At 41.1% G+C, this 24327-nt stretch overlaps 1 protein-coding gene across 1 annotated transcript in view; it reads left to right on the forward strand.

Annotated features, from left to right (window-relative positions):
- The first annotated feature begins 896 nt into the window (after positions 1 to 896).
- The window catches only part of col9a3 (collagen, type IX, alpha 3), a 33534-nt gene continuing 10103 nt past the window's right edge, over positions 897 to 24327 (forward strand). The window contains exons 1-23 of the mRNA XM_067446989.1: positions 897 to 1014; positions 1642 to 1710; positions 2316 to 2351; positions 2533 to 2604; positions 2742 to 2795; positions 8096 to 8131; positions 9149 to 9172; positions 9348 to 9401; positions 9509 to 9562; positions 9654 to 9695; positions 12082 to 12138; positions 12225 to 12278; positions 12394 to 12447; positions 14515 to 14568; positions 14993 to 15046; positions 15135 to 15188; positions 15310 to 15363; positions 15441 to 15494; positions 15764 to 15817; positions 16514 to 16558; positions 18672 to 18725; positions 18915 to 18968; positions 19516 to 19569. Coding sequence (XP_067303090.1) covers positions 949 to 1014; positions 1642 to 1710; positions 2316 to 2351; positions 2533 to 2604; positions 2742 to 2795; positions 8096 to 8131; positions 9149 to 9172; positions 9348 to 9401; positions 9509 to 9562; positions 9654 to 9695; positions 12082 to 12138; positions 12225 to 12278; positions 12394 to 12447; positions 14515 to 14568; positions 14993 to 15046; positions 15135 to 15188; positions 15310 to 15363; positions 15441 to 15494; positions 15764 to 15817; positions 16514 to 16558; positions 18672 to 18725; positions 18915 to 18968; positions 19516 to 19569 — 1203 coding nt within the window. The 5' untranslated portion in view covers positions 897 to 948. The remainder of the gene's footprint in view (positions 1015 to 1641; positions 1711 to 2315; positions 2352 to 2532; positions 2605 to 2741; positions 2796 to 8095; positions 8132 to 9148; positions 9173 to 9347; positions 9402 to 9508; positions 9563 to 9653; positions 9696 to 12081; positions 12139 to 12224; positions 12279 to 12393; positions 12448 to 14514; positions 14569 to 14992; positions 15047 to 15134; positions 15189 to 15309; positions 15364 to 15440; positions 15495 to 15763; positions 15818 to 16513; positions 16559 to 18671; positions 18726 to 18914; positions 18969 to 19515; positions 19570 to 24327) is intronic.

The following is a 24327-nucleotide window of genomic DNA, read 5'->3' on the forward strand; positions in this document are numbered from 1 at the left end:
TCATCAGCACAGAAAAACACTTACCTTTTCGTTGACTTTTTGCTCAGCGCACAGCTAGTCGCTTCAAAAATTACCGCGCTCATCTCCTGCAAATCCATGTTTGTTGTTACTTCTGTCACGCGTCTCCTAGCAACCAGGCGCGTTTATGACGTTTTTAGAGTCTGGTAGTGTATGATGCCCAGCTTTTCTCTGTAACCATTTACAAAGTCGGCAAGTGTATGATGCCTAGTGTTTTTAAAATCTGTTCAGATTTTTAAAAAATCGTGTAGTGTATTCCAGCCAACTTGATATTTATTAATGAATTTACTTAGGAGGTGTTAGCTTTCTTTACTTTTAGCTGAATATTAAATTAACTTCAGCAGGTTTCCCTTTACGCTTGATTTGCAAAAATAAGTCAATCAGTTTCTAAACTTTTTAAAGTAAACTGAACTTATTAGAATCTAATTAACACATTAATTTATTAGTTATTATAATATGTTATTAGGGAAATAATACAGTATGACAACTAATAACAATTAATTTATTACTCATTCTAATTATCATGTAGAATCTTCATTAGTTGCTGATGCAGTGATCATTAATAAATGGGTTAGTTCTTCATGAGTCATGGTGCATTAGTTATGCGTTAATTTATGCATATTAGTTTACCTGTATTGTAAAGTGTTACCAAATTAGAATACAGTTCTGTATTATTGTTATCGATGATGATGATGATGATGATGATGATGATGATGATGATGATGATGATGATGATGATGTTGCTGGTGATGGTGATGATGATTATTATGGATGGGGTGCAGCCCTGGTGATCATGAGTGCAGTGTAATTCTGAGCATGTCCCGCAGCCCTCCCTCCCTCCCCTCCCTCCGCCGGACTGAGCTGCCCCTTTATCAGCCACTATAGCGAGAGTCCGCCGCACAGGGCACAGGACTGAGGAGGACAGGAGCCATGGCCGTGTTCTCTGCGCTGCATTTACTCGTTCTGTTCCAGCTGCTCACATCCTCACTCGCACAGGTAAGAGATGCGATGACCCCTGGACTCGTTTATTCATCTCCACACTTAACTTCTGCCTTTAACAACACTCAACACACGACAGCGCGTTGTGGAAACTATCAATTCACATCAGAGGGTAACTTAGCGAACGAGTTCATGAAGGTGTATTACTTTTATAAATCGCTTTTTCGTTTATAAACGCTTTTCAATGAGTGGTGGACTGACTGCAATGTGCATTGTAAATGTAAAACTGTGCAGAGATTTCAATATGATGTGTTGGTGTAACTTAAAGCGAATGTCATTTTATCATCTCGAAGGATAAAATCAGGTTATCCGGTAAAACCCATTTCCCTGTGTAATGTGACCGTGGCACAATGGCATCTTTGTGAGAGAACTGCGCGGTGTTTCACTCATTTGTGCTCGTCTTTTTCTTCCTAGTTTTATATATATAAAACTTCCTGAATAACCAGTTAATTCCCACTGATAAACAGTTTTAATTCAGCTTTTAATATTAGCTGTGTTTGGACAGGAGGGCAACAGGACACTATATGAGCTGAGAACTGACACCTGAGGGATTTCTTTCTTTTCTTTTTACGTGTCTTTATGGGATTATTCTGGTTCTTGATTTTGCGTGTGTGTCTCTATCAGAGGCCGGGTCCTCGGGGCATACCTGGAGCGCCGGGGCCAGCAGGACCCCCAGGGAAAGATGGCATCGATGTGAGTATAGACACTGGAAAATACATGCCATCCATTCACTATATCAGTTTTTCTTTGCTTCACATTTTAGGTGAAAAACATAAGAAAAAAATGTTTGTTTTTGACAGATTTAACACATTTTCATTATGGGAATTAAATAACTCTCCACGATAGACAATCAAATTGAAATGTTCTAAACAGCATTATATGGCAGGTAGGCACAGTAATGGTTTGACTGTTTACACAAGCTGTGAATCGTTAAAGCCTATAACTTGTTAAAGAAAAACTCTCAGGAATTTACGCATGTAAACGAGGAAAGCTGTGAATGTTTCCTTAGTAAACGAAAATCTGCTTAGCGCAGAGTGTGGCAGCGCAGTGACAGAGAGCCCATTCATTCAGCCTCAAATCAAACACACACACGCGTCTAGAGTTTCCCCGACCCCCATCACACACACACACACACACACACACACACACACACACACACACACACACACACACACACACACACACACACACACACACACACACACACACACACACACTCCTCTCAGTGTTCTTCAGCTCAGAAGAGATGAACAGACACACATTATGCCTGTAGTTATGATTGACTCTTGTCTCTGCAGGGAAAACCTGGCCCTGCAGGACTTCCTGGAAAGCCTGTGAGTATTTCTGGATGTGTTGTGTGTCAGATCTTCTCCTGAAGTATGAATCCAAACAATGATTTACTCCCGAGAGATGACTTGTCTGGCCCTTCAAAGACTTTTACTTTGTGAAGATGTAAACATCAAATCGATACATCAATCGCACTGTGTTTTAAATGAGTTTCTGTGTTGATGGCAGGGGCCGAAGGGGAAAGCTGGGACCCCTGGGGCCGCAGGAAGCCCAGGACTGCCTGGCCTGCCTGGTGTGGATGTAAGTCATGAATGAACTGCAGTATTTTCAGTGGCACACACAAACTCTGGGGGATTTTTTTAACCCCATTTATATAAAGGAAATCATTTAAGCGCTAAAGAACTGGCTGCTGATCATGCAAATGTCATGTCCTGTAGGGTTTGACCGGTCCGGATGGTCCAGCTGGCAAAGATGGACCCCCAGGAGCAGCAGTAAGTAACTCTCAGTATTTTAAGAGTCTCTCCACACATAAACACAACCTGAACACATATCGTTATGGCTAAAGCTCTTCTACTATAGTATTTGTCTCTGAATCTCTTTCTATTAAAGGAGACCTTTTACAAGATGTAAGATAAATCACAGGTGTCCCCAGAATGTGTATGTGAAGTCTCAGCTCAGAATACCCCACAGATCATTTATTATAAGTAATATATGTCCAATTTGCCCCTCTTTGGATGTGAGCAAAAACATGTTGTTTTCGTGTGTGCAGCTTTAAATGCTAATGAGCTGTTGCGTCCCCTTTCCAGTAGGGGGCGTAGGCTTTACAGCTCATGCCTCAAAGGCCCTGTCCCAAATGGCACACTTCAAATGCACTTTCAGTCTTGTGAGTTACAATGGCTGCCGCGTGTGCATGTCTGCTAAGCCAATGAGACCGTAGGGTGTCCCTATTGTCATTTTAGGTTTCAGAAGTTTTCCCTTTGCGTCGATAAGTCCCCTTGATGCACACTTTTGCTGTGTCCGCACCGACGCGAGCTCCACCGGAGACTTCTTCCTGACAGTCTTTAGCCCTGTCCCAAATGGCACACTAAACCCTCACGGTCTTCCTCTGAGTCCGCACTTTCACTAAAGCCGGGTGCACACACTGCGATTTTGGCCACGATTTGGCCGTCAGAGACAAATTTTGCGAATCCTAGAAGATTCCTCTGATCTAGGCTAAATCTGCCGTCTTTGATCGTTAGTTTAGGACAGGGCCAAATACTCCACAACAACAAAACTGGAGGATCTCACGCAGAATCTGAGAGATTGTCAGTGGCAGTGTGCAGCCTTACATGGTCAGACACTGACGGAGAGACTCAGGGAGAACTTACAACATTTCTGAATGGGTAGTTGATGAATTTATGTATTTGTTGTGGAGTTCACTTTTTTAATGGATTAGCATGTTCTGTCATGATCATCTATAAATTGGTGCACAGGTGCTCATGTGGAACTGTAGTAGGACGTTAATATCAACCCATCTTTCAGAATCAACTTTTATGCAAATCCAGCGTTGAACGGACCCTCGTTTGTGAGGCAGTCCAGCGTAAAATGATTTGCACAAACATATAAGACTTTACCTAATTTTTTCCGCTCATTTCCTTCATAAATGAAATCCATCCACTGTGTCCTCAGTGGCTCAGATACTGGAAGTCTAGGAGTGGGCGATATACCGGTAGACACCATTAACTAGTCATTTAAATGAGATTTTGGACCAATCATCTCTATCGCAGTTACAGTCAGCATTGCGGTTAAAAACCAAATCTGCCTAATTTTGTTCATTTTAATCCATTGAAGCGCAATTATCAGCGAAAGAGAGCTAGTTTGAGTAAATGCGCTTGCTCTCTGGAGCTGTCTCTCTGAGACGCGCGTCATGAAGCCGCTGCTCATGGAGTGTGTGAGAACTGAACTGAGTGATGTTTGTCACTTGAACGGTTAAATAGACACACCTGTGTCAAAGTGACATGTATTTGCAAGTAAACAGAATCATTTATGTTTTAAGTGAACAAAAACAGTTGAGAAAAAGCTGAGAAATATAGAAAGAACAACGCATGAGTATAGTGGATCAGTGCTCTTAAAGTGACAGTGTCCAAATTCACCTGCTGTCATTATTAATGCAAATCAATCAACAGCAAACGAGAGAAAATCTCTCACTGCTCTTGGCTGAATCACTTTGGTAACTTAGAAGAATAAATGTATATTTTTTTAATCTTGCAGTCATTTTTAAATATTGAAAATTGTGATAGGAAATTTGATATCATAAAAACCTTATTTAAAGCAAAAATAACTATCGTTATCATATTTACAAAAACGAAATATTTAACTACATTACTTTCTATTAAATTCTGTTGCATTATTGTCCTGTTTAACACTATTGTCCTGTGAAGCTGCTTTGAAACAATCTGCATTATTAAAAGTGCTATATAAATAAAGGTGACTAGACTATGGTGAAATAAAATGACTCATATCTTGATGAAAGCTGTTGGTCATACTGTCCACCCCTACTGGAGTCTGTGGAGACTCTTATGTTCATCAGTATATCCAAACACACAACACTAGTAATGTTTCTTTGGTGCAGACAAACTTCAATATTTGCAGAACTCGGCAGCTAGAATTGTATCCGGGGCTAGGGCACAGATCCCTTAACCCCTGTTTTGGTATCGTTACATTGGCGTCCAGTCAAATTTTGTGTTGATTTTAAACTCCTGATGTTAACATATAAAGCATTGCATGGGTTCAAAGTACTTAACCGAGCTTTTAATACCGCACACGCCTGCGTTCTTCTCAGAGCTGGCTCTTAGTCATTCCTAAAACTCGGCTCGCTCAAGGGCTGATAGGGCTGTCTCATCTTATGCCCCCAAATTGTGGAACTTGGCAAGGATATAAACATGGCGGGATCTGTGCTAATAGGGCGGGGCTTGTGAGGGGAAATCTTGAACAATGTTTCTAATCTATGGGAATTATAAAAAAAAAGGACCGGATGGATTTCTATCATTATAGGCGGTTTGTGTACACACACTGTGGACACACATCTGTGTGCAAACACCATAGGTCAAAGTGAATTTTGCATAATAGCTCCCCTTTAAAAACGCTTTCGTGGCCATGAGTTGTTTCTTCATATTGTGGGCTCAGTGCAGCCGCGAGCAGACCCATATGGCAGTTTAATGAGGATCAGGTGACTTCAGATGAGTTCCCCTAATCCAGCCAGGAATGTGAAGTCTTCCCACCACAGGTTTTCTGTTAATTAGTCTCTTAAAATCAGAAGAAATCACCATCATCCGGTGTGACTGATAGCAGCGAGCCGTGACCTGGGAACTTCACGTGATATTTCTTAACAGAGACAATGTGATGCACAATAAAGGACTTTAGCTGTTTGACTCTGAACTAGTCAGTACCGAAGGATGAGTATTACGTTACAGTGATGAAAAACTGTTTTTCATCAAGAGGCATGTTGTTGAGAAATGCTATTATTTCTATTATCAATCCAGTTTTGTGTAAAAAAAATCCATCTTATCAGATAGTGAGTTAAGAAAGCACTTGCCGCATATCCAGTGTCACACAGAGAAATGTTTTGTTTACTAGTAGTACATTTCTTTAAAGGAAGTGTATGTAAGATTGTGGCCAAAACTGGTCCTGCAATCCCTTTCAGATGCCTGTAGAGCGGTGTCTCCCCCTCCCCCTGACTCGAGGTTGCCAGATTGGTTGCAGGATCAGCAGAACGTTTGTAGATCTGCAGCTGTGGTAACTAAAGCAGATCTGGCAACCCCAAACACTAATGACTCCGTGATTGGTCGACAGGTGGAGGGGGTGGAGCTTCAGGCCAAAACACAACATGACATCATCAACATCAGTTGAGCTGCAATAACAGCTTTATAATGACAATATCCTGGCCGGACTACTGCTGTCAGTGATAGAAGTGTTAGAAATGAACATGATGTCTTAATGTCTGCTGACATATCAGGGCCATTTTAGGATTCAGTGAAATATATTTCTTACATACAGGTCCCTTTAAGGTGTGTGTGTGTGTGTGTGTGTGTGTGTATGTGTGGCCTGGTAATCCCTACGTTATGGGGACAAAATGTCCCCACAAAGATGGCAATATCCGAAATCCTTGTCCTTGTGGGGACATTTTTAGGTCCCCATGAGGAAAACATCTTATAAATCACACAGAAGGAGTTTTTTTGAGAAAGTAAAAATGCAGAATGTTTCCTGTGATGGGTAGGTTTAGGGGCAGGGGCAGTGTAGGGGGATAGGATGTACAGTTTGTACAGTATGAAATCCATTACGCCTATGGAAAGTCCCCATTAAACATGGAAACACAACATGTGGGTGTGTGTGTGTGTGTGTGTGTGTGTGTGTGTGTGTGTGTGTGTGTGTGTGTGTGTGTGTGTGTGTGTGTGTGTGTGTGTGTGTGTGTGTGTGTGTGTGTGCTTGTTTTTGTGACATATCAGGACAAAAATGTGTATAATAACATGTGTATGACACAGGTATTACAGAAAATGGTGACATATCAGGACATTACCCCATGTCCCCACTTTTCAAAATGCTTATAAATCATACAGGAGGAGTTTTTTTGAAAAAGTAAAAATGCAGAATGTTTCCTGAGATGGGTAGGTTTAGGGGTAGGGGCAGTGTAAGGGGATAGACAATACGGTTTGTACAGTATAAAACACATTACGCCTATGGAATGTCCCCACAATTCACAAAAACAAACATGTGTGTGTGTGTGTGTGTGTGTGTGTGTGTGTGTGTGTGTGTGTGTGTGTGTGTGTGTGTGCTTGTTTTTGTGACATATCAGGACAAAAATGTGTATAATAACATGTGTATGACACAGGTATTACAGAAAATGGTGACATATCAGGACATTACCCCATGTCCCCACTTTTCAAAATGCTTATAAATCATACAGGAGGAGTTTTTTTGAAAAAGTAAAAATGCAGAATGTTTCCTGAGATGGGTAGGTTTAGGGGTAGGGGCAGTGTAAGGGGATAGACAATACGGTTTGTACAGTATAAAACACATTACGCCTATGGAATGTCCCCACAATTCACAAAAACAAACATGTGTGTGTGTGTGTGTGTGTGTGTGTGTGTGTGTGTGTGTGTGTGTGTGTGTGTGTGTGTGCTTGTTTTTGTGACATATCAGGACAAAAATGTGTATAATAACATGTGTATGACACAGGTATTACAGAAAATGGTGACATATCAGGACATTACCCCATGTCCCCACTTTTCAAAATGCTTATAAATCATACAGGAGGAGTTTTTTTGAAAAAGTAAAAATGCAGAATGTTTCCTGTGATGGGTAGGTTTAGGGGCAGGGGCAGTGTAAGGGGATAGAAAATACGGTTTGTACAGTATAAAACACATTACGCCTATGGAATGTCCCCACAATTCACAAAAACAAACATGTGTGTGTGTGTGTGTGTGTGTGTGTGTGTGTGTGTGTGTGTGTGTGTGTGTGTGTGTGTGTGAGTGAGTGCAGTGATGATCGAGTCAGTGAGTGATTGTGTGATTTGTGAATCCCAGATAACAGTTTCGGCTCAGATCTGGTGCATGTGGACTCCCAGTGTACGAGATGTGGGCCGGATCTGGGCTGACATTGTGCTGTCTGGGGTAGAAAATATTGGCTCTGTTTGCAAGAGCGTGCCGGTGTGAGTTTGGGGTGGCTCCAACATTGGACACCGCAAACTGCTGCTGTCTTTTGTTTCTCAGTAAGACAACTGAGACTTACTTTTCTTCTTTTGTTGCTGTTGTAGGGAGACCCAGGACCTCCCGGACCAGGCGGACCCCCTGTATGTGCCAAGCTTGAGTAAATCCACAGTACACACAGTCATATGACATATCAGTCACAGGACCAGAAGAAGTTCTTCAGTTCTTCAGCCTGCTACTTTATCAAATGAAAGTCAGAAACAATTTGAGCCAACCATCATTTTCGCATGGATACAGACTGCCATCACTCTCAAAACATAAACCTCCTCAAAACTGCATAAAACGTACACCGAGGGCCCTATCATACACTGGCGTAATGTGACGCGCGAGTGTGTTCTGCTAGTTTCAGCTCAACGCCGTTCGCATGTTCTTGTCCAGCTCCACAGTGTTTAATATCAAATGCACTAGCGCATCTGGTCCCCCATCAGAGTGTGTGTGTGTTCCCCCATCAGAGTGTGTGTGTGTGTGTGTGTGTGTTCCCCCGTGGACATCTGGTCTAAACCAGGTGTGTTCAGGAGTATTGTTGGAGCGTTGCTATTGAGAGGAACTGAAAACCACTGACCAACAAACACCTGCTCTAAAGTCAATAGTGCAGTATTTCGGGGGTTATTTAAAGGGTGTGTTAGTGATATGAGCCTATAGGCAGTGCACAACGCACACACACTCATTATCACACACACAGGGATGCGCAGCAGCACACACACACACGTGCGCGCGTACACTGCTTATTACACAAACTGGGACATGCAGCAGCACACACACACATTTTTAAATATGAAAAATAAAAGGATTCCTCTCTGGAGAAGAGGACGTTCAGAGCATGTAAATAGCGAAACCTCCATTGTGCGAGCACAACTGGCTTTTAAAGGGAAAGGTAGATGAGACTCTGATTGGTTTATTGAGCCCAAAACACACCCATGACTGATTAAGAGACGAGGGACGACCCTTTTGGACCATGTGCCGGTTGTGGATTCGGACAGGCTTCATGCGCTCAGTTTGTTAAAACCGGCCCAAAAACATACTCTCAAAACTTCAGCAAAATGCAGTGTCATGATGCCAAACATGGCCAGGACTGAGATCTTTTCTCTTGTCATCCTCAGGGCCGAGGCAGACCAGGAGCTCTGGTGAGTACAGCCTGTCAGAAACACTAATAAGAGGAAGATTTACCACAATATTGGCCTCAGTCCGTGAACCCAGGGCCTAATATTGAGGCTTTTTGACCTGAGTTGGTTTATGTTCATGTATTGTCCAACGAATGTAAATGTGGTCAGCGTTTGCTCTTGTATTTTCTGATCTCAGGGTCTTGCTGGAGAGAATGGGCTTCCAGGTGGAGCAGGACCTCAGGGGCCGCCGGTGAGTGTCTGCTAAAACAACAAATATGTTGTCCTTCATTTGTTATTGATCTACTAGACCACATTCAGGTACAGTGATCAGTGACGCAGGTCTGTGATTGGTTGTAGGGACCCGAGGGTCTTCCAGGACTTCCTGGTCTTCCTGGCTTAGACGGACCTCCTGTAAGTACTAGCATCTCAAACTAAAAGTGCGGTAACACATTATTTTATTTGAATAATCCAGTTTTATGTGTACTCCTCCCTCTTCTTTTAGGGACTTCCAGGAACTCTTCCTGAAGGCAATGGAGATCTGTTGGTGAGTTAAACCCACTGTAACGTCCTCCACACTGTGTGTGCAGCATACACACGTCCATCTTTACATGTTCGGTCTTACGCAGTCTTGAGTTCTCATTTGCAACACCTTTATTTTAGCTTCCTTCAAAATCCCAATGACTACTGCTTCTGATGGAGGTACTGTCTTATTAGGGAGGATAAATCCTCAGTGTAGTGTTTTAGTCAGGGCCACCTAATCTGAGACCAAGTCCAGACCAGCACTCCTTTAACTCATAAAGATCCACATTACCACCTGAGAAATGACTTATTTCTCATCAATAATTATAATAAGAATAAGACACTATATATAGAGCTGTAACCAATCAAATCATTAATAACTCAATTCATCTTTGCACACACAGAAGATGCGTCTGAACTGACAAATTACAAATGCATAAATAATCTGGAGGATATTTTTTTTTTTTTAAATCTATTGAATGTTTGATTTAAAGCAATATCCTGTTTGCAGTCATGTTCAGATTTGTGCTTTATTATTATTGCTTTATTATATCACAAGTTACAATATAAAAACCCAGATCTCATACAAGAACTTTTTTGCAACAGTTGAGTATTTTTATTAATTTTGTGAGCATTTTTGACTCAATCCCACATTAATTTCTAAAACCGGCATAATAAATAAATCACATTAGAAATAAGTTATTGATTGCTTCTGAAGCAGTTTTACAGCCAATCACATTAATGATGTTAATAAATAAATCAGACAATGCACCGGTGATATCCCAGCAGTCCCAGTGGTCTGGACTGATCTTGAAACAAAAATCCTCTGGAGTCCTCTTAGTCTGAGTCAAGATCTTCAAAACTTCATGATTCAGTTGATTCATGATTCATGATTCGGATCACCAATGTCACGTGATTTCATCAGTTTGACACGCAATCCGAATTATGAATCAATTCACTGATTCATGACTGCTTGAATCTTTATTTGCTGATTTAAAACAAACCCGGAAGAGAAGACAATGCTGAATAAAGTCGTAGTTTTTGTTATTTTTGGACCCAAATGTATTTCTGATGCTTCAAGAGACTCTAATTAACCCACTGATGTCTCATATGGACTACTGTGATGATGTTTTCCCTTTCTGGACATGGACAGTATAGTGTGCATACACTTGCATACGCTCTCGGACTAAATATAAAATATCTTAAACTGTGTGTGAAGATGAACGGAGGTCTTAAGGGTGTGGAGCGACATTAGGGAGAGGAGTTAATGACATGCATCTCATTTTTGGGTGAACTAACCCTTAAAGCCCCACTTGGCTACTTTTGCTCTCGGGGTCCCCCTACAGTTTGGAAAAAAATAATGTCCTCAACTACTGTCGTAAGCTCTGTAATCCTAACACAGGGGATGCCATCGCGCGTGCATTTGTTGACATGACAACCCTGATAGCCCTGAACTAGTGATGCGCGGGTCGTCTCATAACCCGCGGACCCCGTATGTCTATTTAATGGTCGCGGGTGCGCGGCAGGTTGTAAAAATATATACAGTGGTGCGGTGCGGGCCAAATAACTTCATAAAAGCGTCCCGCGGGTCGGTGCAGCACTAACAGTTCCCCTGAACACTGCAAGAGGATTTCGAGTTCTTCTGGCGTCGCGTGTGAAATGTCTTCATCCCAGGTAACGTTACAGTCAGTGGCATATGCTTCAGCATGTCATATGAATATAATTTCATGGGTTTTATTTTTTTCAAACGGCAAATAATCACCATGCTCACGTTTACAAGCCAGCGTCATTATAGTAGTCTATTGGTTAGCGTTTTACAGAATCTATATGATACTTCAGTTCAATGTTTGAGTGGTAGCTCACCGTAACAAGCAGGACAGCATCGGTCGGGCACGCCTCCTTCAGCTCACGCCGACGTGCAAACGCTGGTCACATTTTGATCCTCGTCCTGCCTTTAATCCCATCACTTTTTCGTTTCCTCTTATTGCTTTCCTCCAACAAAACCTTTTATTTCTTATGTGTCTGTGCTGCTTCGGACATGACTATATTATCCGACGAACAAAGTTGGGCTCGCATGTCTGAATGTAAGGAAGTGTGGGTGTTGGTGGAAGTGACGTATATGCCGTAAAGCAGTCGAATTTTGTAGTTCTTTTTGTTCTCGGGTTACTACCCTAAACCCGAAGTTTAAAAGTATGATTAAAAACGATACAGACCCCATCAGGCTATGGCAGACGTGTCATTCAACCTATTGTAAGTTGATTTATCATCACAAGAGTCTTAAAAAATATATTATGAAGGTTGAAAAGTTACCTAGTGCTGCTTTAAAGACCGGCCTCGAGTGCTACAACTCTTCTTCAGTGGTCTTGTTTTTCTCTGCATGGAGATTGATTGCATCATTGTCTTGTTTGTAGTGTCCAGCCATCTGTCCTCCAGGTCCTCCTGGACCGCCTGGGATGCCTGGATTCAAGGTACTCGATCACTACATGATAAAACATCTGCCCCTCATTACAAAAGATATGACAGATTGCTGAGCTGCTTCTGTGTTTTCATCTAGGGTCACACAGGTCATAAAGGAGGCAAGGGAGAGTTGGGGAAAGATGGTGAGAAGGTGAGATTCTGCCAGCCCTGGAAGACATTAAAGCTGGTCCAAAAATTGTGTTTCATTTTCCAGATTGAAGCTGAAGCAGAGCTGGTTGTAATGTGTTTCTGCATGTTCCCATCAGGGTGATCAAGGTCCGCCAGGTCCGCCGGGAATCCCAGGGACTGTGGGCTTACAGGTGGGACTCATTCACACGCCATCTTACCTTACATCAGATAGACAGGCTTTAAGGCAAGGCCGTAATCGTGTCTTCAAGAAAAAGAAAAAACAACTCTAGAGTTAACTATTTGCAAATAAATATCCACGTAATCACTTTTAACAGTGTTGGGGAAAGTTACTTTGAAAAGTAATGCAATACAGTATTGCGTTACTCCCTTAAAAAGTAACTCATTGAGTTACTTAGTTACTTTTTAAGAAAGGTAATGCGTTACGTTACTTTTGCGTTACTTTTTCTCACCTGGGCTGGGCTTTTTTTATAACAAATAAGTTCTATATTTGTGCAAAGTTAAAAGACCTCTTCATACCAAAATTTAAATAATACGCCTCAGGCTGAGGTAAAAATGTAAATTCATACATTAGAGGGGGCAGCTCTGCTCTGCTCTGCTGCCATTCTGGATAATGGAAGAATATGACCTAGGAGAAAAAGGTTTTAACAATAAAAACAAACAATCTAGTAATTTTTGCTCATGGTTTAACTGAATCATTAAAGGTCAGCAGCAAGATATTGGTCAATAAAGGGGGATTAAACGCATATAAAATATTATAAATATTTATAAATATTTGTTTTATTTCACATTTAATCAATGGAGGTTTGCACAGTAGTCTGATTTCATATTGACTGATTTTATTCATTTTGAGGAAAAGTAATGCGTTACTTTACTAGTTACTTGAAAAAGTAATCTGATTACGTAACTCAAGTTACTTGTAATGCGTTAGCCCCAACACTGACTCTTACTGGCCGTTAACACCGCGCTGACGCCGGTGAGCGTCTGTCAGGATATCATTTTTGCGTTGTGAGCCCGATTCAGCATCTAATGTGAGTCGAATCAGCGATGGGTGACAGTAAACACAGACAGTAAAAACTTTACTATTAAAACTGGGTGTATAGTCTATTTAATGCAATCACATCAGGAGTAGCTAATTAAACAAAAGAATAAATTAATATATGTAACGAGGTTCTTTGATGGGAAGGAAGGAGGCGGGAACCGGCGAACGTTCAAAACTTTTTAATTCAAAATAAATAAACAAAACGAAAGTGAAACCGCGGGCAGCCCCTCACGGACGGCTGCCCACAAACACACATAATAAAACGTGGGCAGCCCCTCACGGACGACTGCCCACACATACATAATAAAACGTAAACAAAACTCAACCTAAAATCCAGGCCTGGTCCTCTCTCGTCTTCCGCTGCCTTTGCTCCTCCTTTTGTGCTCCCGTCACTTCGCCGCGAGACGAGACCGGTGTGTCATGCAGCTGGAACTCATTAACACTCGTCACCGGCCCGCTCTCGCGGTCCCTCGCCCCGCTGCTTGTCACACCACAATATATAATTAATATTAATATATAATTAATATAAATTAATATAATATGTAGTATACCCTTACTTTACTTTTTAAAGGGGAAAGTAATCAGATTACAGTAATTAGATTACTTAGTAATTAACACTAAGTACTAACTTAATAACACTTACAAACTGCTTACATCTCACACACTATTACGGCTAAACCTGTAGCTGGAGTTCACACTCATCTTCTGTGAACCGTAAGGCTGCCTTCTTTGATTTGACTGGTATGATTAAGTATGATTAAGATAGTTGATAACTAACGTTTAAGCGCAGCTTTGAGCCAAGATTTTTTTACTCTTAAGTCAATTCTTAGCAGTGTTCTTGTGAGTAATTCTAAGATGCTTGATAAATACGGGCCCCGGTTGACACCAGGTATGAAGACCCTTGGGTAATACTAGGGGTCCTGGTACCTTGGTCAAATCAAACGTCTCAGTGTTAAATAATTCTGTGTAGAGTAAAACAATGAGAATAGGATCACAATAAATCGCCTGATGGCTGTTGACAATCAATGAAATATTTAAATAGGGCAACTTCCTCATTGTCCTGTATTATACTGTATTTTACATCTGCTTTGTGTCGTGAAATGTGGGGCATTACTTCATTCAGACATAAACACTATTGAGATTTTAGGAGCTTGTTTTCCACTTGACTCATTGATTTGTTTCCACTGGGTCATTGAAGGGCTCTCGGGGGCTGAGGGGGCTGCAGGGTCCAGTCGGAGCAGTGGGAGACAGAGTAAGACAACAGTACACACACACACTACACACACACACCTTCAGCTCACAGATCAGCAACACACTATACACACACACACACACAAAGACCATCAACACACTACACACACACACACACAGATTATCAACACACTACACACACACACAGATTATCAACACACTACACACACACCTTCAGCTCACAGATCATCAACACACTACACACACACCTTCAGCTCATAGATCATCAACACACTACACACACACACAGATTATCAACACACTACACACACACCTTCAGCTCATAGATCATCAACACACTACACACACACCCTCAGCTCACAGATCATCAACACACTACACACACACCTTCAGCTTACAGACCATCAACACACTACACACACACACCTTCAGCTCACAGACTGATCTCCTCATTCTCCATGTAGGGACTGCCTGGGTTCCGAGGGAAACCTGGCATCGCTGGCGTCATTGGGAAAACCGTGAGTTAGCGCGTTATTCTTATGAAATATTTGAGAGTTAGTGAATCTCACTGAATGATGTTTGATGTGTGTGTGTGTTTCTGAATAGGGTGATGCTGGGGAAAAAGGACCTGAAGGTTTCAAAGGGCCCAAAGGAGAGATAGTAAGACACACTTGTCATCATATTACTTGTTAGATGTAGTCACTTGTAGATCCTTCATTCTTTTTTTTCTTTAGTTTAGTTTATACTTTAGGCTAAAGTCTCAATGTCATCCTCTCAATAGGGAAAAATAGGCCCCAAGGGAGTCCCTGGAGGTGCGGGACCTAAAGGCGAACCTGTAAGGAAATGTGTTATCCGCAGGCTGTTTTGATGACCGTTAGATTTTCCCATAATAACGCTCTCTGTGCATCTTAGGGCATCCCTGGCAGGGATGGGAAGGATGGGACTCAAGGACTAGATGGTGAAAAGGTCATTCTTTTCTGCTGAGACACGTCTAGGCTTTCCTTCCGTGTGTGAAGCCACAGTGATGCTGATGGTGTGTGTGTGTGTGTGTGTGTGTGTGTGTGTGTGTGTGTGTGTGTGTGTGTGTGTGTGTGTGTGTGTGTGTGTGTGTGTGTGTGTGTGTGTGTGTGTGTGTGTGTGTGTGTGTGTGTGTGTGTGTGTGTGTGTGTGTGTGTGTGTGTGTGTGTGTGTGTGTGTGTGTGTGTGTGTGTGTGTGTGTGTGTGTTCGTTCACAGGGGGATGCTGGGAGACCTGGAGTATCTGGTGAGAAAGGACCTAATGGTCTGCCTGTACGTATTATAATCCATTACGCTGTTGTCATTTGGTAGTACTTTATTTTACAGTGTCCTTGTTACATGTGTGACCCTGGAGCACAAATCCAGTCCTGCGTCTCTCCGGTATATCTGTGGCAATAGCCAACAATACATTGACCGGGTCAAAATTATCCATTTTGTCTTTTAAGCCAAAAATCATTAGGGTATTAAGATCATGTTCATTGAAGATTTTGTAAATTTCCTGCTGTAAATATATCATAAATGTAGTAATATGCATTGCTAAGGACTTCATTTGGACAACTTTAAAGGAGATTTTCTCAATATTTAGATTTTTTTGCACCCTCAGATTCCAGATTTTCAAATAGTTGGTAGCTCAGCCAAATATTGTCCAAACCACACATCAATAGAATTTATTCAGGTGATGTTTAAATCTCAATAAAAATGGCCCTTTTGACTGGTTTTATGCTCCAGGGTCACAAACACGAATAAGAAATTGTGTAGTTTGTGATCTTTTGTCATTGATTTTTGCTTGTTTTTGAATGTGCAAAGGTTTAGTTCACCTCGTTTTAGTTGTTGTGTTTGACAATAACATTTGAATAGCTACCCTAAAATGTTACCATTGTTTACTGTTTGTTGTTGTTGTTGTTATTGTTGTTGTTGTTGTTGTTGTATTATTGTACAACTCACCTAATGTGTCTGTGTATAATTCAGGGCTTGCCAGGAAAAGCTGGTGCAAAAGGTGCCAAAGGAGGAGTGGTAAGCATATCAATCTATCTGCAACTTACATGATAGCATGGCTGTATTCATACATAACTGTATTCGAAGTAAAATATAATGTGTTTATGATTATTTCGCGTCAGCTGAAGGCATTGCCTATATGATGTATATTCACAGGCCTGATTCAGATCATCAGCTGGTTATCAGAGACCTGGTCTCTTAGATCAGAAAGATGTGCAGAGCTGCTGTTGAAGAGCTGACAACCACTGCTTTACATCAGATTTTACACGTACAGTCAGTGTCAGTTCCAGCACAGAAACAATAATCATGTTTATAGGCAGACATATGTCAAGACTTTTATTTTATCAGCCAAAGAGGATCATTTTTCAGATACAACATAAGACATCCTCAGCGAGAATTTATGTTGTTTCTAAATGTCCATTAACAGGACGCCGCTAGGATCGGTCACTTGTGTGTCGCCGGGCTGCCAGTTTCTCTGTGCTAGATCAGCGCTTTATTTGAGTCACGTAAACACAAACCAATAATAAAATTAAAAGAAATATCTGATTATACTAAATATTTTCATTGCAAATCATCAGTAAACTATCGCGTTGCCAAGCCAATGACTGACGCATTACAAATCCAAAGATTCCCCGTTGAAAAAACTAGCACATGCTGGTTAGGATTGTTTCGAAGCATGGCAGCAGGTTTGAGCTGGAACTGAGAAAATAGCTCCTGTTCGGGACCAGCTGCTAATTTCCACTGTATTACTAATAAATACTCAAAGAATGACAATCTCGAGACAATAGCCTTTGAGTATGAGATGTGGCGGAGCGTGATTTGTTGAATTGAGTGAATGAATACGCCTTTTACTGACCAAGATACTTTTGAGTCTGAGCGAGAGATCTAGTTGATGAACAATTGAATGAACCGGTGCATGTCGTTCGTGAAGTTAACATAATGAACCGGTTTATAGCGAACAGGTCGAGCTCGGCTCATGTAGTTTGGCATATTTGCAGCAAAGAAAGAACTGTCCACTTTACCACTGTAATGAAAACGGTGTAATAACGCAGGCTGGCGGTTAAATGATTACTGTAGAGTATAAGCGCTGGTTTTGTGTTTGTATTATGTATGTTTGAACAGGTTTCTTCTAAATAGAATGACTTCATTACCTTTGAATCATGTACTTTGATAAAAACTGTCAAAAAAGAAAAAAATGTGACAGAATTGGTTAATTAGATCTCATGTGTGTCACTCCAGTAAATATAGCATTATAGAGAGCATGTAATTGGAGCGATCTATTGAATAAAGCCTAAATTTACTGGTCGCACATGTGTAACTGGATGTAAAATTCAGATGCACATTCAAATTTTGGTATCAAAATGCAATTATTTGGTGGCAGTCTGGAGCCCTGCCAACTATAGGTGGGGAGGGAGGTAAATGAAATTGAGGGACGCTTGTGGACTATCCAGTAACACAGAACAACTGTACTTTAGACCCGAACACAGGGGAGAATATATCTCTGGAGACACATACTTCCAGGAGCAAGAGCGATACCAAAGGCCATCCACCTCCACCTGCAGCCTCTGTCCTCAGACACATACCCAACCTACAGCCTAATCTGAAAGTGTGTTTGCTGAAGACACGCCAACGTGCACATGTAATGGAGCACAGCGTGCAATATGAAACAGGAGACAGCAAGAGCAGTTTCAGATCCTGCTTTTATTTAAAGAAAACCTGCTCCATTCCTGTGCCAATTCGGCAATGGCTGATCGTCCTCAGGAGAGGCCATGAATGATAATAAAGCGATTGGATCCTCTACATCCTCTCAATCTGACCCTGAGGAGCACGGTGGACCACAGCAGCTCACACTCTTAACATTAGTCCTCACTCTGCATCCTGCTTTGTGAGAGCTAAGGCACACAGTTAAGCGTGCTTCTCCAAACTATCGTGACGAATGTGGAGAATATGACTTTAAGTTTCCCAGCCCAAGTGTCCTCACGCTGCTTTCACACAGCGGACATATTGCTCTTGGTCTTTTTTGCTCTTCGGTCTGGTGTTTCTGACTCTAAACGAATCAGACTGGAAGACCATCTGAGGTAGATTTTAACTCCAAATGGTGTATAATTCAACAATCCTTCTCTCCGTTCAGGGCAGTCCAGGAAAGATGGGAGAAGCAGGACCATCTGGAGAGCCAGGTATACCTGTATGTATCTGCCTTGTGACCTGATATGAACAGTTTCTGAGAGTGGTAATGCATGCTGGTTTCAGCTAATGTTACTGTGCATCTGAATGCTGTATATATAATAAGACCGGTCATTTAATAAGATCGTATGGGGCTATTGATACACTGTAATGCACAACTGATGGCTACTGAAGCTGACTCGTCCCGCAGGGGGAGATTGGCATCCCTGGAGAGCGAGGAGAAGCTGGACCCAGAGGAGTGTCTGTAAGTATCCGGAGATTCAAGCTAATGTTATTCTTTTACTTTACCTTTTTTTAAATGACCGTTATACCATCATGAAGGACTTCATTTCAGACATCAGACACTGATCTAGCTATCAGTGATAGATAGAGCTATTTCAGTTTGACCCATCACACATACATGTGGGTCTGCTTTTCACACAGTTGAGTCTTGGAAATCCGCTGATTTTCACACCCCAAAACCACAAGTGAAAATTATTCGTTTTTTCATCCCCTTTTTCCCTTTTGTCAATGAATGGTCTAAGATTGGCTCATAAACATACAATAGAAGGAAGTCAAACAGCGGGATCCTGACAGATGCTGATGTGCTCTTTGTGGTTGTTCATGGACAATTTTAAGGCACTATATAAGGTTGTTAGGGTTAGGGTCAAAAATATATTAATATATGGCTTTAAGATATTACGTGCTGTTAATATGTTAAGTTTATATATTTCATATAAAAGGTCCAGATATATATTTTAATTGTATTGTCATGCTCCAGTCTTTTAATGCTTTATCTGCCTGTTCATTAGGGTGGTATTGGACTTCCTGGAAACGCTGGAGCCCAAGGTGTTAAAGGATACCAGGTATGTTGTGCTGGGAATATTTCATGGGATAATGTCAGGAGCAACAGCAGGAAAACTGGTGTCTATGGTATCTCTGCCCACAGTCACATCTCATTGTTCACACATATTTCTGTATTTTCTGTAAAACAAACCCCTGAATATAAGTCACACAGATTCAAAATTGCATTGTTGAGAGAAAAACAAGACAGATAAGTTGTGTTTTATATTACATTCAGAAATAATGTAAAATTTGGTATATAAAATGAAACGTGCAAACCATAGACTGTAAATAGATATGGACGTAGTGTCCGTGACGTCACCCGTGGGTTTCTGAAGAGGAAAGTCGGCCGTCGCCAATTGGGCAAGGAGGCGGGACGTGGGCGGAGCTTAGGTCATGTGATGACTAATGCCTGGCTCACACTACAGGAGTTTTAGGAGGATTTATGCCCGATTTTCCCCTCCCAAGACTCGGAGAAATATTTTTTTTCCAGGACTCGATCGGTTCCGATGTTCAGCGCAGATTATCTGGCAATGTGAGGCATTGACAGATCAAATCTTGCACCTCCCGATCTGCTCTCACGCAAATCGGGCTCGCCCCGATCATATCAAACATGTTTGATATTTATCGCGATGAGCAAGATTGTAATAACGTCAGTACTGTCACAATAGCCAATAGGAAACAAGTCTACGGCGAGACGGACATTTCGAAGTGGCGACCGCGAGTTGAGTTGCTGTAGTTTGCTGTAACGTTAGCTCTGAGAGAGAGAGAGAGAGAGAGAAAGAGAGAGAGAGAGAGAGAGAGAGAGAGAGAGAGAGAGATTATTAGCATTTCTTGTTTTTCATTTGACAGCACAAATCTACACTGTAACAGTGACGATCGCTTTTGAACTAGGCAGCGGTAAACATTCTAGCACACTAGTGTGACTTAGGGTTCGTGCAGGATTCGCCTCAAATACTCAGATATAAGAAAACAATAAATGACAGTCGTCTGAACGTTCCTTTACTTTATTCTCAGTCACACAATATACCAGCTTGAAAAACCCGCTACACTCCAGTACAATAAGTGTGCATGCACAACCTCTATACGGCAAGCCCCGAGGGGAAAATACATTGCAAACACACACACACAGAGCGCCAGAACGACAGGATCAAATAAGGTCAATAAAATGACCTCCATTTCTTGCTGAAGAACTGACAATCCAAGTTGAGCCTGTCTCCCCAACCATTGTCTAATCCACACTGGTTTATTCTTACACTTTTGTTTTTTTTCCACAACAAATGATCATTATTGATACAGCAAGTTGTCATGTTACAGTAGCAGGCTGATCCATTTTGCTTTCCCGCTTATGATCTGCTGCGTAGATCACGTGACACACTTTCTCTGGCGCGATAATCTTAATAATATTTTGTAGTGTGTGATGCTCCTCGATTTTCATATCTTGTAGTGTGAGCATGTTTAAGATTTGAGTTAAGAAAATCTGCAAAGATTCTCCTGAAGTGTGTACTGCAACCAGATTTTACAATCTGATAGGATTTTAAAACTCCTGTAGTGTGAGCCAGGCATAACAGACAGCAGACGAATGGCTATCCACCTGTCACTCAAAGTGGCCACGCCCTTAATTATGCAGAACTTTAAGGCTTTATATAATGTAAACCAATGAGTTATACAAAAATTCACCTCCTCACAGTTGTCATGAAGGGCACAATTAGTCGTATAGGCCAAATCCACGATTTATACCAGGCTGTAAACATGTTTTATTCTGCTGTAAAATTGGGCAGTTTAACATGGGTGAGATGCAGATTTCAGTCTCTAGTGGCCAGTCGATGAACTGCAGTTTAAGTCTCTTCCATGCTGGCTTCAAGAGAAACCGCGGGAGGTTGCCGCCTCACTCCAAAAACAAAAACAAATCCTTCAAATTTAACAGTGTACAGAACATCAGTGAAAAATGTATACAAAAATTTTACATAAATGTTAATGTCATTCATTGTAAACACCAAATCAAAAGAAAAAACTGTTGTTAGAAAATAACAATTAGATTGTAGAAAATGCCTTATTAATAAACATAATGTGCCTTACATTGACTAACAAGTCCAAACTGTGTATTATTTGAATGAGGTGATATAAAAAATGAAACCCATAAGATAAAACATTTCTGTATTTTCTTAATTTGCCATCAATCAACTTTCTGAACTGACTGATATTCACCATCATTTACAGATTTAGAAAAGTCATGTTATGATCTTTAGTGTTCAAAGAGTGTGAATATAAAAGTGTCTTATAATTTTCTTAATCGTATTCTTATAATTTTATAAGAATATAAAATTAAAAGTGGACAAAAGAGTGACTCCTCAAATAGTGCTCAAATCCTGGAAAATCAGCTCAAACCCAAATGTTCCCATATTCACAATGTGTGGACTTCACTTAAAATAAAACACAACCTTCTCATGTCCAATCATACATTACATTAAAAAAATAATATAATGATAAATCAATGATTTAATGTTTTGTGTTGATTTTGTCAGCAAATGTATGTATTCTTAGTCAGATGTGCTTTTAAGTTTTTATCATATTTAGCCAACTTGGCCCTGTTTTTTGTCAACTAATGTCTTTTTGTCTAGTTTTAGGCACTGTTTTGTTAACCAAATGAACTCTAGTGCATAGGATGCTTCTTGCCCAGACCTCAGCTAGGGCTCACCTCTGTTTGCTCCACCTTAATGCTGGGTACACACCAAAAGATTTTTTACATCTTATACGATTTTCAAAATGTGATAGACCACAAACATGAGGACAAATAATCCGAGATGTAACTATTTTGCTCCTATAGTGTGTGGTGTGCCTAACAGACCAATGTTCTGATGGTGTGGAAAGCAAAAGCTTGTATTATCATTTTTCATCAGTGTCCTTTTTGTGGCCTAGTCCTTTCCGGCTCAGTATGTAGCCTATGCTTAATCTGTTTTTTTCTCTCGCCATATGTATCGTGTAAATGCAGGTATCGGATTTAGGTCACTTTTTAAAAAAGATGTGAGTTGATGGTAAAACATTTTTTATATATGGTCAACAAATCAGAATTTGGGCATCAAGACAAGCATTGGGCATCAACGGGCCAACAAACAGATATAGCCACGATTACAGGACCAAGCAAACCAATGTCGAACCTCTGCCTGAATACAGAGGAGAATTAACATGCACTGGCCCTCATTTATCAAAAGTGCGTACACCAAATTTCCAGCGTACACCTTGCGTACACCCAAACCCACGGTGACTTTGAGATTTATCAATATGGACGTTGGCGTACGGCACGCTCAAATCCTACGCCAGCTCAGGAGGTGGTGTATGCACACACACACACACTCCAATCCTACGCCAGCTCAGGAGGTGGTGTACGCACACACACACACACACACTCCAATCCTCCACCAGCTCAGGAGGTGGTGTACGCACGTTTTGAGTTAGAGCGAAAATGCGCAGAAAAGCAATTCCTAACACCACAAAACGCACTGACAAGATATGCTATATGACCCACTGTTAAAAACCACAACAACAACATTTAGTGTTTATTTTTGTGTAACATGAACGTCAATGTTTAATTTGTGTGACTTTACCAAAGCGTTTGATTTGTAGGCATATGTATTCCTCCAGTCGCGAGCCTGTGCGCTTTATCTGACGTTTCAGGCCCGCCTGGCTCAGCAGCTGCGCACGGACTGGGACTAAAATAATTCAGACTGACAAAATAATAAAAATGGCCTTCTTCTTTTAAATAATAATAAAATCAATAAAAACGACATTCTTCTTCTGAATAACAAGCGTCATTAAGAATAATAATCATAATAATAAGAAGAAGAATCTTACAAATTGTCATGTAATTATTAATGTGAATGAATCTTACTCCACAATACATCATCACTATTGTACACCCCAATACATGTGCCGTGATACGAAATTAAATGCTAATTGTTTCAAAACGTGCTGTAAAATAATGCATTGTGATGGTAATTTATCATCCAAACAGCTATTTAAACTGCTGGAGTGCGCGTCTCAACCCCCACACTAACAGTAGCTACTCGTAATTTGGGTCCATATTTTGTTTTTGTGAGCGCCTTTAATCTCACTCTTTAAACTCCCAAATAAAACAATTTCGGGTTTTTTTTTCAACTTCCCTGGTGATGGTCTCGATGGGCTCGTCTCAATCATCTCAATAGTTCAGTAGTCAGAGCACTGATCAGGGAGTCAGCCCATTGACTTATGTCCTAATCAGTGCCCTGACTAGTGGACTAGTGAGATGATTGAGCGCGCCCCGATCTCCACGTCGGAGAAGTTTCGTTTCTTTGCCGTCTTCTGTTTGTCCATGGCGTAAAATGAGGGCGTGCGGGAGGCGGAGACTTGAATATATAGGGGCGTGTTATTCTAATGACGATCGTTTTCAGCCGTGGGATTTATCAAGGGCAAGTATTGCGTACACCTGAATTGCAGAGGTGCGCACAGTTTCATAAATCAGGCGGTGAGAGGAGTGTAAGCATAATCGTACGCCAACATATACACCCGTTTCTACGCAAGATTGATAAATGAGGGCCACTGTAATAATAGAATCTCTTTAATTTGACCAATCACACCAAATCAAATGCTGTTTGAACAAGGATATATTTTCAATGAAATGCAAAATGGGCAATGCACTGCAACCCAAGGAGTCAAACTAGAGCAAAAGTTAGAAGAATTAGTCAAATGCACAACCTTTTCAGGGCATGGCAATTACTTCAACTTCAAAATGGCCTACATACACG

Source organism: Pseudorasbora parva, chromosome 6 (genome assembly GCF_024679245.1).
Source record: "Pseudorasbora parva isolate DD20220531a chromosome 6, ASM2467924v1, whole genome shotgun sequence".
Taxonomy (NCBI): domain Eukaryota; kingdom Metazoa; phylum Chordata; class Actinopteri; order Cypriniformes; family Gobionidae; genus Pseudorasbora; species Pseudorasbora parva.